Genomic DNA, 19222 nt, shown 5'->3' on the forward strand with positions numbered 1-19222 from the left:
CATGATAAAGTCTATTAGAATACTCTTGTCCGTAGCCATATTTTATGATTTTGAAATATGGCAAATGGATGTCAAGACAGCTTTTCTGAATGGCTAACTTGAAGAGAGTATCTATATGTCTCAACCAGAAGGGTTCATACAGCAGGGTCAAGAGCAAAAGGTTTGCAAGCTTAATCGATCCATTTATGGATTAAAATAAGCTTCTAGATCCTGGAATATGAGATTTGACGGTGCGATCAAATCTTATGGCTTTGAATAAATGTTGACGAGCCCTATGTATACAAGAAAATCGTCAACAAAACTGTCACTTTTCAGGTATTGTATGTTGGTGATATTCTACTCATTGGGAATGAAGTAGAATATCTAACGTTAAGAGATGGTTGGCTTCACAATTCCAAATGAAAGATTTGGAGAAGCATGGTATGTTCTTGGAATCCAAATAGTTCAGAATCGCAAGAACAGAATATTGGCATTATCTCAAGCATCTTATATAGACAAGATGTTGTCTAGGTATAAAATGCAAAATTCCAAGAAAGGATATTTACCTTTCAAACATGGAATTCACTTGTCTAAGGAACAGAGTCCTAAGACACCTCAAGAGGTTGAGGAGATGAATCGAATTCCATATGCATCTACAAGTGAAAATTTGATGTATGCAATGTTGTGTACTCGTCCCAATATATGCTATGCCATAGGAATTGTTAGCAGATTTCAATCAAGTCTTGGTCATGACCATTGGACTGCTGTTAAAAAATTCTCAAGTATCTTCGGAGAACGAGAGATTATATGCTCCTGTGTGGTTCTAAGGATCTGATCCTTTTTTTATACACTGATTCTGACTTTCAGACCGATATTGATTCGAGAAAATCAACTTCGGGATTTGTATTCACTCTAAACAGAGAAGCAATGGTGTGAAGGAGCATCAAGTAGAGTTTATTTCAGACTCCACAATGGAAGCTGGGTATGTAGCTGCAAGTGAAGCAGTATGGCTCAGAAAGTTCCTGACAGATTTGGAAGTAGTTCCTAATATGCACCTGCCTGTCACTCTCTATCGTGACAACAGTGGAGCAGCTGCAAATTCAAAGGACCACGAAGCCATAAAAGGGGAAAGCATATCGAACAGAAGTACCATCTCATCAGGGAGATTGTACACAGAGGAGACGTTATTGACACTCAGATTGCTTCCCAAGACAACTTAGCTGATCCATTTACGAAGGTCCTCTCGGCTAAAGTATTCGAGGATCACCTAGTAGGACTAGGTCTACGAGTTTTGTATCATTAGGGTAAGTGGAAGAATTTGTGGGTATTGTAATTCCTTAGTTTATTGTATTTGTACATTTTATTCTCTCCATGTAAACTCAACATTGTATATATTTGTATATATTGATCCACTGGAGTTTTAGTCCAAGTGGGGGTATTGTTGGATTTTATGTCCTAAAAACTCGCAGTTTGTAAAATAATAAACATTTTCTGTTATTAATATATTTGTTATTGATCTCATAAATTATATGAAAGTCTAAATCCAATAAACTAAGACCCATGACTATTGTATGAGTATTTGAACTTTATGTGGAGAAATAAGAGTGGATCAGATTCGAGTAAATAGCCAAAATGATCTATGGTACATGAATGAGACTGGGTACCTTATTCTGGTAACACCACTAGATACGGCCTACTCTGTAGTTATTACCTAGAGTTGTCAACTGCTACATATGATGTGATCCTAATTCGTACATGTTAAGACATGAGAAGTGGGGGCGTCCTATGCAATGAGTTTGCATAAGATCAGGACCAAGAAATAGTCAGTCTTACTTTATAACGTTGTTTACTGTTTAAGACTGACTCTTTCACCTAGATGACCTAGGTAATTCGATCTTAATCCTGAGCTAACTATGAACTCCTGTTTATTCGGGATTGCTTTTAGATTTGTATAGTTGAGGGTTGGCTCAATAGTGCCAGCTCAATAAGACTCCCATTTCAGGGGTAAAACTGGATAAATAGTTAGGGACATAGGGTGCAAGACGGAGTTCACGCCTACCCGATTTAGGGATAGGAGAAAGGTTGTTCTCTCAAATATTGAATCCAGGTTTTGAACAAGGGGCCCCACCTTTTCCCTGGGCTGAGAGAGTTTGGTTTAGTGATTGGATCACAAACCAGTTGTTCATTAGAGAATCAGTAGGGACTTGAGGAATAAGACGTAATCTCGGGGGTAAAACAGATATTTGACCCATCCGTTATTACGAACAACCTGTGAAGGGTCGACTTGCTAATTATGGTTAAAACATGTGGACATAAAATGTCTACAATGAGGGGAGTGCAACTATGGGCTTTAGTGAAGTAACCCATTAGTTAACGAATGGGGATTGATCGGATCTAATGAGTTTAGCCAATTAATCTCGGATCGTTGGAGCCCATGATCTGTAGGTCCGCGAGGTCCTTCTACTAGCTCATAACGGACTAGCTCTAGAATAGCGTGATAAGTTAATTTGAAACGTTCAAATTAGAATTAGGAGAATTAGTAATTATATGAGATATAATTACATGTTTAATTTAAGAATTAAATGGAATAGGAGAATATATTTAAGTATGATTTAAATATATAAAGATGGATATGTGTTAAAATTAATTTAATATTTGATATTAAATTAATTAAGTTTTATTTAATAATTAATTTATGAAATTAATTAATATTTCTTTTTTAAAATCAAAATAGATTTTTAAAATCAAATTTTGATTTTATGATAAAATTGAAAAGGGAAAAAAACAAAACAAAACACTATAATAGAAAAAAGAGATTTTCCATTATCCATCTTTGTATTTGCTCACACATGAAGCATTTACTTTGCCTTGTCTTTTCCAAGCATGAGCTGCAACTCGTCAACTCTCTCTTTTGCATGTTGATCTACAATATAATGAAGAGATTGGAGTGAAAATCGAGCATGCAATCTATAGAGATTTTGAGAGAAATTTTGGTTTGAAGAAAGAGTTCTTCAGCTAGTTTTCTGCAGTGAGCATTTCTCCTTCTACCCTTGATTCAAGCTTGTTTTGAGTCCTCCAACTCAATCTAGAGCACCAAGAGAATAGTAGGGAAGATCTTGAGGTGGTCTACAAAAAATTTGAAGAAGATAGCACCTGGTGAAGGAGCTTTGAAAGAAGTTTACAAAGGTGATGATCTGGAAACCCACTTGTTTCTGTGCAAAAGCATGCTTTATATTTTCCAAAATTAGTGAATTTGAGTGCTTTAGATGATCCTTGTGTTTTCGTTGTTGTGATATAATCCTAAATTGGTATTTAGAGCATCAAATAACATTCCAATTCACTTAAATTTTGTATTGGTGGTGTTTTATTATAAGAAATATGAAACCGGTGCACTGATATGGTTTTCTGAGTTTTGTCTTCTCCAAGCATGAGCTGCAACACATGCAACTCTCTTCTTTGCATGTTGATCCTGCAATATGGAAAGAGATTGGAGTGAAATTCGGGCATGCAATCTATAGAGAATATGTAGAGAAAATTCGGTTTGAAGAAGGGTTCTTCACAAGATTCTGCATGAGTGTTTCTCCTTCTACCCTTGATTCAAGCTGTTTTGTGAGTTGCACAACTCAATCTAGAGCCAAGAGAAATAGGGGAAGATCTTGAGGGGTCTACAACAAGATTTGGAGAAGATAGCATGAAGTGAAGGAGCTTTGAAAGAAGTTCTACAAGAGGTATATCTTGAAACTCACTTGTTTATGCAAAAGCATGCTTTATATTTTGCCAAAATTAGTGAATTTGAGTACTTAGATGATCCTTGTGCTTTTGTTGTTGTTGATACAATCCTACAATGGTCCCTGCTTTAGATTCATGAACTTGGCTTGCTTGTTGTACCTCACGTGAATAGAAAAGTACTTCCCGTAAAACTGCTTCTTGAACTGGTCCCACGTGACTTGGCCTCCATTGGCTTCTATCATTCTCTCAGCTGAGCGCCACCAGTGCTTGGCATTATCGATTTGAACAAAAGCGGCACACTGCAACTTCTGCTCTTTTGGACACCTCATGTACTGAAAAATCCTCTCCACAGTGGACAACCACAACTCTGCGTCTGAGAGGTCTTTCAGGGACCCGCTAAACGTCGGGGGATCATACTTCTTGAAGTCCCGTAGATATCCGGCTTCCAAGGAAGGCCCTGCCATAGTCTAGTTCATGGCCCTATCTTGATCCTGAACTTGTGGTAATGGGATCGACGAGGATGGCGCCTGCTGCGATTGTGCGTGCTGAGCTATCTGCTCGGCCACCATATCCCTTAGCTGTTCTACTACTGAAGGATCTCATACCGAGAGTTCTATGAATGGGTTTAAATCACTCCGATTTCACAGTGACCGAAACACAAACGACATACATTCCATACATACAATTATGCATATAAAAGTCATTATCGGCATGCTCTGAATACAATAAAACACAAGAAAAGGGGTTCATACCAGATGAAGACTGTCTTCGTATGACTGAACCCTCAGCAGCGAAAAACCTCCCACCGATCTACAAGCACCTGACGAGTCTGTCGACTGCAACAACACGATCAGAGCGTACACGAACAATTCCGCGAGGACGACACCACCACAAGAGAAGCCCGGGTATCCTCGATGTAAAAAACCCAAAGAGTGGGCTCTGGTGAGTTTGGTAGACGACGGAGGAGAATACGTCGTGTAGACGATAAGCAAGTGGGAGATGAACTCTGCTATCGTATAGCGAAAATGCTTATCGTATAGTAGAGCTACAAGATCGTTTAGGAAAAACTGAATGATCGTTTAGAAAAGATGTATACGATCGTTTAGAGAACGCGTGAAGTAGACGATCGTTTATATGAACGAGCTTCTATGGTATAGGCTCTCACGATCGCTCTTTCACGGATTCTGTTTGAGCGCTTGGCGATACGAATGCACGATTGAATAATAATATGAAAACGATTTTTATAGCTTTAACCCGCCGGTTACCATAACCTTTGCAGCCCCACTTCCCACATCCGAACGTGAATTAATCGGTTAATTATCAAATAATTAATCAATTAATTTCATTAATAAATATAATCATATTATATTTATGTCCTATAGTTTGATATCATATATCTACTATAGTATTTTCTCTTCTACTTGATATAAATTATATTTATATCTAATTTCCTCTAAAATAATGTATCTCATACATTTAGCCAATTATATCATATATAATTAACCAGTCCAATTATATCATATATAATTGAACTTCCTCTTGTCAATTTGAACATTTCAAATTAACCCAAACACTGGTTCTCGACTTTGTCCAAGCTACCCAGGTGACCTAATGGACCTGTGGCTCGAAGCTCCAACAGTACGTGAATAGCTGACTAAACTTTTTAGCCATGAGATTCACCATCTGTTAACTGTCATGATTCCATTAAAGACCAACAGCTGAACTCTTTTCAGCATAAATATATTTCTGTGTCCATCGGATATAACCAATCATGAGTACAATGACCCTTCATAGATGTTTGTAAGTACAGTTGGGCCAATTTAGCGTTTTACCCCTGTAGTTACATCTAACTCCTTAAGTACCACTGATTCCTCTAATGAACAATACAACATAGTCCAACTATGTGTGAACACCACTCGGAGTCCAACTATGTGTGAACACCTCTCGGGCCAAGAGAAGGTGTGTGAATTTCATCTTGTGTAGTTGTGTTCCCAACTCCCAAATCAGACGAATCCCCAAAATGGTAGGTTTGAATAGGCGACTTGGCCACTCGCACCCATACAAATCAAAGGATCGCCCTCGATGGCAGGAGTTCCCAACTCACTCGGGATTGAGGTCATGTTACCTATGGTCATCCTAGTGAAGTGAAGTCTCTGTCATGAACGGTGTTATATAACGAGACATTAACACTTCGTGGTCGGGTCTTATACAAACTCTTTGTATAGGACCTGTCTCTTATACACATCTAGATGTGTATAAGAGACAGTGTTACCTATGGTCATCCTAGTGAAGTGAAGTCTCTGTCATGAACGGTGTTATATAACAAGACATTAACACTTCGTGGTCGGGTCTTATACAAACTCTTTGTATAGGACAACCCTGCTAGTATGTCCCCAACACGAATGATCAGGATCAAACCATCTGTGGTAAGTCACAACACTTGTGACCATTCCACAAAGCGGGCTGCGTCTGTAGCATTACCAGGATAAGGTTTTCCTCCTATATCCATATACTACAGACCATTTTGGTTATCACTCAAGACATGATCCACTTGTATGTCACCACATACATGCTTGAGTCACATACAGATAACCAGGATTTTATGTTTATTGATTTGTGGTAAAGCAAATAAAACAAATAACCGAGCAAAACAATAAAATGTGAAGTAAATATCATATATTAACAATCACAGGTGTTCGTATTACTGTTTACAAACTATAAGACACGAGACTTTAGGGCATCAACCCCAACAACTACGGCTTGCGTGATGACATTTTCAATAGTTGCAGCCATGGTCGTATATTCTACTAGAATTTCTAAGGATGAAGGTCCTGGCGAGGCATAGTTGAAGTTCGAAGCCCACTTCTTGGTCTAACCTTTTGCCAAGTTGACCTAGAAGGGTCACGAGGTGGCGGGTCCTGCACTTCTGCCTCTTTTTCTAGTTCGTGGTGCCATACCTGATAACCACTCGTAACACTTTAATAACGCTTGTAGGGTAAACCATCAAACGACTGAACAACAGGTAAGATTTCATATATATTTCCCTAAAGAACTTTAAAAGACATACCTGGCGATGACGAAAGATCCATTTGTGGCCATAAGGAACAGTTTGGACTCACGATGTAAGTTAGTCTACAGAACCTAAAACTTAGGCTCTGATACCAACTGTAACGACCCAACTTTCTAGTATGTTTCTAGGACACTACTTATACATGCATAGGCTTGGCAATACATTTTCTCAAAGAATAATAAACTAAAAGAGATAAAAATTTTATTTAATTAAATAATGCTCAAATAAGTAAAGAAGAGAAAACCTAAAAAAAATGCCATTTGGGGTAGCTCTAACCCAACTTTAAAATAAATAAAAATTAAATAAATCAATAAATAAAATCAATGAATATTTCATAAGATTTTAAAATGCCTAATTCCTAAACTAGACTCTAGTACATGAAACCTAAGTGCGGAAGCAATAATTCGTCCAAATGGCCAGGTCACGAATCTCTCTTGTCATGCGTCGGTCTATCTTTACCCTTACCTGAAAAACATGAAAAGAAAAGGATGAGTATAAAAGTATACTTAGTAAGCGACCCATTACTAAGCCCATTCAGTGCTCTGTTAGTCTTTCCATTGGGACAGAAGTGTACAAGGGAATCATAGGCATAGGCATAGGCATAAGGGGTGAACCTGAAGGCACACTTTCATAAGTAGTGACCTCAAAGGTCACAAACACAAACATGAGTGGTGGTCCCAAAAGAACACCGTACATAAGCATAGGGTGTGGGCCCGAAGGTTCACAACATGCGATGTGCATAGCCCAATGGCAATACTAACAGTCACTGAAATCTCATACAGACATAAGCATACAAACAAGGTCATAAATCATGTCAAGATCACCCAATAGTTCACAATTTATCCANACTAACAGTCACTGAAATCTCATACAGACATAAGCATACAAACAAGGTCATAAATCATGTCAAGATCACCCAATAGTTCACAATTTATCCATCCATCAAACTTTGCGACAACATACATGACATATGGTGACATAAGCGTAAGCTTCCAAAATTTTCATCTGACCAGCAAACATATCAAAATATTTTGTTCTAACTTAGGAACTAATACGTAACACATGCTTGGGTTCGAGGGAAAACCGATAGTAAACCACTTACCTATGTTTGACCCAACGAGTAGATTCCAACGCAAGCACAAAAGCAACGAAACCCACTCACTCGAACGATCTCCCAACACTCCAAATGAACCGTCCAACCTGGCCACACTATTAAAACAACAGTTTGACACAAAACACAATAGCATTACCCACCTACAAAATCATTGACACTTCATCCACTTACCTAAGGATACCAAACTGCCCAAAACGAATCTTCACTTCGCTTGGAAACTTCCTTCACCACCATAGTTCCTAAATCTAACCACAAAATTCCATAGGTAATAAAAATAGCTTTGACTCAATACAACCAATGACAATGAACCTACCAAAGGAACCCAAAACTTACCCCAAACAGAAGAATTAGACGGAACCAACCACGATTCAGCGACAACTGGAACTGCCCGCGTCAAATCTTGTCAACGACGTGTGTGTTAAGCCGACGACTGGCAAACTCGTCAAGGCGCGGCTGGACGCTTCGGGTCTGGACGAACGGGTTCGCAGCCTCGGTTCGTCGATCGTCGCTTCGGGTCGACAAATGGTCTAAACACTTCCTGGCGTGATCAACGGCGGCTTCGGGCGGACTCCTCACGCGACCGAGCTTCACCACAGAATGAGCAGAAGCGGAATGGGGGACGACGTGGCGTGAGCAACGCAGACAGCTGGCAAGTGGCAGACCCACGCATGACTGGCTGAAGAAAATGATTGAGGAAGAAGGGTATCACACGTGTGGGGCTGAGAGGAAGAAGAAGGAGAGAAAAAAAATAAAATTTTCTTTTCTTTCCTTTCTCTGCACGCAAACCGAGGACTCTTTAATTCCACGTTTATAATCAATTGTACCCCATTAAACCCTAACTTCTCCCTTTTCCTTAAAGAAATATACATAATATATATATATATTCCAAAATCCCCTAACTACTTATCATATATTTTCAAACCCAAAATAAAAAGAAACAAGACAAATTTTACCTTACAATCTTTTGAGACGTTACAATTAAACTTTTTGACTGAATCATCGGAGTGGCGAGTACCACACCAATATTATGACTCTACCAATCCAGTATTAGGACTCCAATGTACCTTACTCCTTAACCAAAATTTGGTATTAACATCAATATGATGGATAACTGCCTACCTGCTTTTGGTTAGTCTCTCAAGTTCCATCAGGGTTTAGATCTTGAATGGGTTTCCATATTTCTATGGACTACTCTGTAAATGGGTAACAAAAGATCCAATTTGCGCTTTATGGGCTTACAGAACATTGCAAATGGGGCGGTGTAATTTGGGCCCAAAATCGTTATCTATTGCCTTCTCGGCTACAATAAATAAATAAACCGACGGCCCAACGGGAATCATTTACACCCGTCGTCGTCGTTCGTCGATACTCTCCAGAAAAGAATTTAATTTTGAACCCTGAAGCAAAATTTGGCGGGCGAACAAGTGTACTGTACAGCAATTCATTTTCTCTGTAAAAGAATGGAGAACAAGGCGAAGGATTCTGTTCGTGCGAGGTTGGAGAAACTTCGAATTGTTCGTGAAAAGGAAATTCCATTTCAGCAGCAGAAGATGGAGTCCTTCGTGAATTCATTCTACAAATCTGTGGAATCGATCAATGTAAGGTCCCGAGCAAATGCCCTAAGTCAAGGTAAGCCATCTATTTTCTTCAGTTTACTCGGGAAACAATTCAGTGCGAAACTGTAATATTGTTATTGTGATCAGTACAACACTGTAATCGGTATTAGAACTGTATATGAAGTCACTATTAGGGTTTTGAGATGGGTAGCGACGTAGCGTATAAGACTCAGAATGAATGTAATTTTATGGGACTGAGTAAAGTTTACTTTGAAATTTCTTCTTTCATCTTTGATTGATCTATTTCTATTTATTTTTTGAATTCTTAGGGAAGCTGGGGGAACTAAAAGCGAGGCTGAGGGAGGCAGAAGATGAACTGGTTAAAGCTCTTGCAGGTATGAGCTATGATTATGCTACTTTCCTTTAACTCTGCATAAGTTAGAAATTTAGAATATACTACTTCGTTGAAGATTGAATCGACTTGAAGCGGCATTTAAGAATTGAGTTATTTTTCCACTAAAATTGTTGAGAATCTTTTCCAACGGTAGTGTTTTGGATTTGGAGCAAGTGATGGGCGAAAGGTTGGTGTTTGTGATGCTGGTATTGTTTCTTACTTAAAAATAGTACTCATCATAAGGGTTTATTTCCTTTATACTTGCATATTTTTGTAGTGAAGACTCGTAAAGAGGCCAAACGCCTCACAATCATCGACTCGCTTGCAACTTCAAAATCTAGAATAGAAGAGCTCAGGAATACTTTACAAGACTCCAAAGCAAGAAGGGATGAATATTCTACAATTATATCTCGGCAATCCTTAGGTAAACTTTGTAAATATAATTTATTTTCTTTCAGACCCAATCTTCCTTTATGCAAACTGCACATGGACCAAAGGTAAATGCATTGTTATCAACAAGTTGATGCATTGCTCAATCTTTATTCACTACTTACCTGCAAGATCTGACCATAACTATTTTGTAAACTTCAACTTCACTAGTTCCATGCAAAAACTGATTACTTCTCTCTCTATCCAATGCCATCAAAAGCTTTATCTTCATCTGAACGTAAGGAACCCCAAGAGAGTGAGTGCAGAAAGGAAATACAGGAGGCTATTTCTTGGTACAAAAGAGTTCTTGATTTTCATATTGAAGGAGGACATGGTATGATAATATCAGCTAGTTTACAGTTTTTGGGAAAGCTTGAGATTCTTGACAACAACTCTCGGCATTTCAGGGGTGAAGTTCTCTTTCAAGAAAATAAATGTAGTCAATCCCGATGAAGAATATTCTTTTACTATCCGTCATGCAAATGATACTTATATGTGTAAGTTTTGTCATATGTGCACTTAATATGTGTTGATTTTTCATGCTCATTAAATAACCCGTATTTTTTTTCCTTTACTTTTTAGTGTTAGATTGTAACCCATCCTTACCAGATATCAAAGAGTTGATACATGAATTAAATAAAACAAATGGTTTATTCAAGCTCGTCAGGATCATGAGACGGAGATTCCAGGAGGCTGCAGCAAAAGGTGTGCACCGAGTTTTTAACTTTTTGCTTGAAGGGTATTTTAAAACTAAGTGCTTGTTATATTTTTATTATTCGACAGGAGTTGAGGCTCAAGCATTGTCTCTGCATCAAGGTTCAATGATAATCCCTATGTCAGCTCCAGGTTTGTCATCATCAACTGAGAGAAGTGAATCTTCAAGTGAAGAAATTAACAAGAAGGATGAACTTGAGGAAACTAACAAACATACTAAGAAAATTCTGCCCGGAAAGAAACCAGCTATCAAATCAAGTGGATCTGCATTTTCATTGCGTCGATCTCCTCGTTTTAAGGTATATTCAATTTAATGTTAGGTGTCTGCTGCTTATGATTTAGGATTCTCTGGTCTATGATATTAAGGGAGTACTATAACTTCTATGCATAACAGGTTGATGTTTTTATGCACATTTCAAAATGTTATGCTAGAGAAAATTACTGATAAAATGCGTCTTGTATGGCAGGTCAGAAAATAAGGTTGGAGGCTACTAATGATTGAACATGTATTTGATTGATGGGGTCCTGATTTGCAACATTTGCCAGGCATATACTTTGCAATTAACGTTTATTATGGGGCCATGATTTCAACATTTGCCAGAACTTCTCTGACTACTGTGAAGGCTCCATATCTGAAAAGTGAAGTTGAAGAAGGCTTGATCACATGACCTGGTGTATGTTCGTTGTATCTGATTTGTTTCTGTGTGTATTATTTTATACGAAGTTATGATTTTCATGTAATGCATGGGTTGATTATCCCAAAAGTACCGAATGCTAGTATTTTGTAGTCATCTGATGATCTATATGCTAGGTTTCATATCATCGAACTTAACTTAAAGATTGTGCAGTTTCTAATTAATTAATTGTGAAGGCTTAAGGTGCAAGTTCACTTCTCGTTGGGGTTGAGTTGGTATGTTACAATTTAAGTTACTTTTTTTAATTAGTAGGTTCTCTTTCATTACTTATTTTTCAACCATTCTCTGGTAAGTTGCTCTTATTGCAGGGAATTCCCTCGTAAGAAAGCTAAATATATTACACTGGCTATTAATATTATTTGACTTTACTGTAGGTTGAGTAATACATTATTTGAACAGGGCTGAGGCTGAAGGGGGAAGACTTTCTAGCCCCTGTATCTTTCAGGTATTCCTTAAATTGACTTTCTATCTATAAAACTCTTAAATGACAAACTTATGTACATCACATCTGAATCTTATTTTTTTATTTTTTTATTTTTTACAAATGTTGAATAATATTTGATTAAGAGGAAAGTTTGCTTAGTCGTCTATTGATTAAGTTGTGAGTTTGAGTCCAAAACTTCTGTGCTTCTAACTCATCATTGGCTAGGGATGAGCAGGTAGTCTCGTTACAATCTGCGTAAAATTTTCCACTCTTTCCTTCTGTTTGCGAACTCAGTGCTACATAGCATGTTGTTGATGCTCCCTGCATAGCCATTTTGTGTATTTTGTGAGTTAAATCAATCATGAACAGTGCTTTGGGGGGGGGGAAGATTATTTGCTTCTGATGAATCATACCTGACTTGTAGTTTTTAGCAACTTTGATGCCATAAAAAACAAAGAATCTGCACAGGAAAGTTTAAGAAGTCAGTTTCTCTCATGCTTGTGTTGAAGGACGAACTTTACGTTATTCATATGCATAAGAACAATTTAACGCTGAAGTTATAGCGTCTACCTGTGATAATGCCCTTGTGAGCTCTAATGATAGCAGTTTTTACAATTCCTGGATGTACTGCATTTATGGTGACTCTGGCATTTCTTCCCTGCCATGCCGCAAAAAAGAACCTTGGTGAGTCACTGAAATCTTTTCCTTGCTTAATATTTCTTGCAATTGTTAGCTAGTAGCTGGGTATTGGAAGAATTAGAAGGAAATGGATACTTTGAGGAATAGGGTTGAGGGTTCTTTTAAGGAATAAGGAAGGATTTGCAATGATGTTTTAGAAAACTCTACCTGAAGTTGTCTTGATATTTCCTTAGCATGCAAAATGTTGGCCAGTTTTGACTGAGCGTATGCACGAGTGCCATTGTAACTGCAAATAAAACACAATTCTTCAATATTTCTTTCACAATAACAGTATTAAAGAAAATGAGACTGCCGGTTTGAAATGACTTTTTAAAAGCATGTCCAATGCAAGGAATAGAAGTTGGGGAGAGTGGAGTTCTTAAACCTAAGTTTCATGTAATATCTTTACACTGACCAAAATGAACATAGTTTAATTAGCACAGTGATTGTACTATCAACTTAAAAATTAAAAAAAAAAAAATTGCATGGTAGATCTACGATTAAACAACTCCCCAAATTTAGCAATGCCAACTTACTAAATAACTCCATTAATTGCTCCCTGAGTATTTTTAAGTGCAAAAGTATTTGTATTCCAAATAGACTGTAGAAAATGTTGGCGTACTTGTTCGGGTTGAGCATTTGACGAAAGCTTAAACCATCTTTCTTCACCCAGCCATGGACAACTGAAGAAACGTTGATAATCCTTCCTTCGATTCCTGTCTTGGCTGCTGTTTCTATCATTTTCTCTAACACTCTCTCTGTCAGTAAATAATGTCCTGCAAAGAAGATGGGCAAAAACAATCCAAACTGTATATTATATCATTGCATTTATTTGAACTTTTAATTTTTAGTGATAATTTTACATTATATTATATGTGATACTTCAGTCATAAATTTAAATTTCTGCCACTTATTTTTTTTTTTTAATTTTATATATATAGGTTTTTATGCTTTTGAATTTGGTTCATTTTGGTTATTGTACTTTCAATATGTTTATTTTGGTGTATGTACTTTTAACTTTAGTTTATTTTAATTTTTGTATTTTTTAAAAATAGGCTGGTTTAGTAACCATTGGTTTTTTTCTTTTAATTTTTAAATTAAACCTATAAACACTACTTTCACCTCTAAATTTTTTCTTTTGTTATCTACTTTTTACCACTAGTTTAAAAATTAAACCAAAATTTGAAATTAAAAAAGTAGCTTTTAAAAACTTTTTGTTTTTAGAATTTTGTTAAGAATTCAACCACTGTACTTGAAAAAGATGTTAATCATAGTATAAAACGGGGAGGAAATAAGCTTAATTTTCAACAATCAAAAACAAAAAAAATGAAGACCTTGTTTGGTAACTATTTTGTTTTTTTGTTTTTATTTTTGAAAATTAAGCCTATGGACATTACTTTTACCTTTAAATTTCTTTCTTGTTATCTACTTTTCACCAATGGTTTAAAAAATCAAGCCAGATTTTGATAACTAAAAAAGTAGCTCTCAAAAACATTTTTTCTTTTTAGAATTTGGCTAAGAATTCAACTATTATACTTAATAAAAATGCAAACCATTAAAAGAAATATAGATGAAATAGACTTAATTTTCAAAAATAAAAACAAAAAATCAAATGGTTACCAAACATGCCTTCGTTTTTCATTTTAAAAGACGAAAATAGTTATTTTTTTAAGTTCAAAGACTAATAAAATCAAAGTTGAAAATACAAGATTCAAACGAATATTTTTAAAGTATAGCAACTGAAATGAAACAAAATTAATAGTATAGGGATCAAAATAAATATTTTAGAAGTATAAAGACCAAAATAAGTCAAATTCTAAAATACAATGATGGAAACTTTACTTTTTTTTTTTTTTTTTTTTGGGTTTATATTCTATTTATATTGAGGCACAAAATTGAAGGACCACGTGGGGAAGATACTTTCTAAAAAGTTTGAAACACCTACCAAGCTTGTTAAAAAGCAATCTTTCGAATGTGGAAGGGGAGGGGTCAATTCAAGCAAAATTGGTTTTGCATATAATGGATGGAATTTTGTGTCTCTTAAGCTGGGAATAATTTTGAACGTGGGTATCCACCAATTTAGTGTTTCATCCTAAATTTAAAGCACCATAAATTGATTTTGAGCTACATATTTTTAACATGGTGATTTTCTTTTAATCTAATGAAAAAAACACTTCAAATTGAATAGTTTTATAGGCTAAAATCACTTCTAATAATTTTAAAAGTTCTAAATTTCGTTTTGATCATGGTTCTAAAATTTGTACACCTTCTCACCCTTTACACAATTGATATGGAGGAAAAAATAATTTGGTTAAATTACAAGTTTAATCTATAAACTTTCAAATTTGTGTCACTTTCGTTCTTGAAATGTAATAAATCATAAATTTTTAATAGTTCATAACATTTAAAAAATTTTGAAATTAATTTATTCACCCGATACAAAATTGAAATTCATGTCTAATAGACTTTTGAAAAAGAATAAAAGTTATAGAATAAGTAGTTATATATAACCATAAAAATAAAAATTCATTGATCTGTTCAGCATGAAATTCAAAAGTTTACTAATCTATTAATAAAATTTAAGAAAAAAAATATATCTTTTTGGTCTCTGTAATGTTTTAAATGAGTTAATATGTTGAAAAGGTCCACCTCTTGCTAAAAAAAACCTATAAAAGGAATTTATAGATACTAATGTAGCAAAATGACGTAGAAAAGGACTTTTTTTTTCCCACTTTCTTACTAATCTTACCAATCTATTAATAAAATAAAAAAAATTAAACTTGTAATTTAAGGGAAAAGTAATTTGAAACGTAGACGGTGAAGAACGGGTGGGAACGGGGTCCGGTGTTTCACTTGTCTTTATATTGATTTGTGTTTGGTGCATATTTTCTCAAGTCGGGACCCACCGCCAGATACGCCACCATACATTGTTGGCCTCCTAAATATATCGTTTTACACCTGGTCGGTTTGTCTTTTCTTCATTTCTTTTTTCCCCGAAGGTAATTTTAATGGCCATTGGGACTTTATTAACACTTTGTAAATATTTGTCAAACTTATATCATTAACTAATTCTAATTGATTTTGAAACCTAACCTCTCCCTGTACAGAATCTTTAATCAAAATCCAACCTCTCTTTCTTCCTAAATTACTCTACCAAATTTCCATTTATTTTTTACCATCAAACTAATTAGATTTTAATATCAAAATCCAAACTGAGCGTACAATTGAAAAAGAAAGAAAGAAAAAAATATTATTAGTTTCTTGCTTTTTATGATTATTATTTTTTTTTAAAAAAATACTACCTTAATCCTATACTTTTTTATTTAGTTCATTTTCTTCTTTATACTTTAAAAATGTTCATTTTAATCGTTATGATTCATTTTGTTCTTTATACTATTATTAAGTAACCATTTTGGTTCATTTATTTTTATTTTTATTTTATTTTTTAGGAATAAATATAGTTACTTTTTGAAAGTTTAAAATCAAAGTTGAAAGTATAAAAACCAAAATGAATATTCTAAAAATATAGAGACCCAAAATGAATCAAAACCAAAAGTATAAATACCAAAATAGTATTTAAACCTTAATTTTATTTAGTTTAATACGTTGAGATGATTCGAACATCTAATTTCTTGATCAAAAAATATATGCTTAAATTAATTAAGTTAGAAAATATTTGGGTTCATTTCGGACTATACCTATCGTGTAACCCACTAAAGTGTCCAAATACGAGGGTTATTTGACAAATTTTTTCTCTTTAACAAAAAAATATTTTTTATATATATTTTATTTTGTAATTAAAAGGAATGCATGGAAATATGGGTGATTGTACTCAAATATTACTCATTCAGTTATATATATTAATTGACCAAAAATTAAAAATAAATAGATTCTGTGAAAAGAAAAATGTAAACACATACCCAAATAATTTGTTGCAAATGTCAACTCAACTTTGTCTTCAGAGAACTCCAAATTCTTAGAGAAGACTCCAGCATTATTTCTGCATATATATAGGAGTTTATTTATATTATACTTTAGTTTTAATTTTTTTTATTTAAAAAAATTAATATATTGAATATATATATATATTATATATATATATATATATAGAGAGAGAGAGAAGAGAGAGAGAGAGAGTTTTACATGAGAAGTTAAGTGGGAGTCCAAGAGCAAGAAACTCCATTACAGAATCTTTGGACAGAAGCCAATGAACTGAGATCAATCTCACACACAATAATCTCAGCCTCAGGGCTTTCCTTTTGAATTGCTTCTTTTACTTGAGCTGCTTTTTTCAAGTCTCTTGCTGGCATCACTATTTTCACTCCTCTCTTTGCCAATACCCTTGCTGTTTCTGCCCCAATTCCTGATGTTGCCCCTAATTTTCAATAATCAAAAATAAATTGTTTTTTCAATTTCCTCCACTTTAATTATGTATAATAATTTGAGTAAAATTTTAATTTACACACACAAACATATATATTCTTTTGATGTGTGGTCCAGAAAGCTGCTATATATACATAGATGAGTGTTGATCCAAAATACAATCTGAAAAGTGACAAAACCATATCTCTGCTATTGATATGAGAGCCTCAAATGAAGAACAGATGTTCCCATAAAATAATAATAACAATAATAAATCCTACTTCCCAAATTTTTATTTTTTATTTTTTTTATATATATGAGTGTACGAGCCTAACTTAAGCGCTCCTCGACTAATCCCATTTCCCAAATCTCAAAAAAGAATTAGCCTTTTTGAACTTCTCTTGAGAGAGAGAGAGAGAGGAGAAATATTGAATGCATGCAAAACCCTGAAGAAATCACTAAAACTCTCAATGGTCAATGACAAATTGAACTTAATATATTGTGAAGAATAATTAAGAATATATAACCCAATTTAGCAGTGTATATATGATTCTCCAAAATTCAAGAGCAGAAGGATTTTAAATTTCAAAAGTTCAAGAATTACACATAATGATAAACTCATTGGAGGCAAGAAAATGATGAAATTATCAAAGCCCAAGGAAATTAATTTAGAAGGCTCCATGCAGACAAGAAAAAACAGAGAGAATATAATTGAGAAAAATAAGAAGAAAATAGATGAAAATTATAATTACCAGTAATAATGGCAGTAAGTTGAGAAGTAGAAGTGGAAGAAGAAGAAGAAGAAAATAGAGTGACTTGTTCAGCAGTGGATTTGGAGCCATAGCCACTGGGGCCTGGAATTCCTGCCAAGTATCTAAGAGTATCCTTCATCAGTTTTCCCAAACTTAGAATTATGGAAACTGAAAACACCATTTTCATATATAACATTAATTTCCCCCCCCCCCTTTTTTTTTTTTTTTTTTAATAGGAAAAACCCAATGGTCACTCACTCAAACTGACCATATTGCCCATCAGAATATTAATATTAGTATTAATAATATTATAAAAGAGAGGGAAAAGGAAAAAAGAGAGGAAAAGAGGGAATTTTTCAGGTAGCTTGATGACCACCCTATCAAGGTGGGTTGCTCACAACTGTCCAACTGATGATGTGGATGTCAGATTATCATCACGTACTGTTCTTGTCCTATGATTGGTCTTCAAGAAACCCAATCTATTACTATTGCAAATACAAATTCTATTTCATGTTTTTAAGTTTACGTAATTGAGTAAATGTGTGTTTTATACATAGTCTACATTTTATTTGTTATAAAGTTGATAATCAAAGAGACACATAAAACGTAAAGAGTATAAAAATTCACATAGAAATTTACGTGATTCACTGATATAATGGATTAGCAATGTTCATGGATATAGAGAGAGAAAATACCATATTACAGATTCAGAAGCGTCAGTAAGTTGGAAATCAGTTTTTATATAACATACTCCTTTAAACATGTTATAATTAAATCGACAAATAGAGATGAGTAGAAAAATGTCAAAATTTATATAGGATACTTCTCTAAACCGTAGGGTTAAAATTGTAAATAACGTTAATAGACAAATCGAATGGGGACGCAGAAAACATAAATATATTATTTTTAGAGTTTACTCTACTTGAATCACATAATCTAAAAACTATTTTCAAATATAGTGTTATGAATACCTTGAATCAATTGAATGTTATTTCATTTAATATTTTGGTCTTAAGATCATTTTATTGAGATAGTTTGAATATGATATTTGACGTTTTGAATGACCGGGTACTATAAGCGAATTTATATAATTTATGAATGGTTAGAAATGGTTTAAGAAGACAAATTATTCGAATAATCCTAATTAGGGTGATGATAGAGGAGGAATTAATGTGAAATGTAATGAAGAGATCAGCACCGTCCGTTGTTTGTCTTTATTTTTTTATCATGATTGCTGTCTGTCCTCATTAGATGTTTTCCATATTGTGGTTAAGACTCACGAGTGGAGTGGCCCTTCATTTGTCAAACCAAAAGGTATATAGCATA

General features: G+C 34.7%; 1 protein-coding gene and 1 pseudogene across 1 annotated transcript; one reads left to right on the plus strand and one right to left on the minus strand.

The window, feature by feature from the left end:
- Positions 1–9230: 9230 nt before the first annotated feature.
- On the plus strand, positions 9231–11879 carry LOC120072204 (kinetochore protein SPC25 homolog). Its single transcript, XM_039024613.1, has 8 exons — positions 9231–9521; positions 9778–9843; positions 10120–10266; positions 10492–10605; positions 10679–10768; positions 10854–10976; positions 11055–11284; positions 11453–11879. The coding sequence occupies exons 1-8, from the start codon at positions 9353–9355 to the stop codon at positions 11462–11464; spliced, it is 951 nt and encodes a 316-aa protein (XP_038880541.1). The 5' UTR covers positions 9231–9352; the 3' UTR covers positions 11465–11879.
- A 134-nt stretch (positions 11880–12013) lies between these two features.
- Positions 12014–18151, minus strand: LOC120072202 (annotated as a pseudogene).
- Between the last annotated feature and the right edge of the window lie 1071 nt (positions 18152–19222).

The sequence above is a fragment of the Benincasa hispida genome, chromosome 2 (genome assembly GCF_009727055.1).
Source record: "Benincasa hispida cultivar B227 chromosome 2, ASM972705v1, whole genome shotgun sequence".
Classification (NCBI taxonomy): domain Eukaryota; kingdom Viridiplantae; phylum Streptophyta; class Magnoliopsida; order Cucurbitales; family Cucurbitaceae; genus Benincasa; species Benincasa hispida.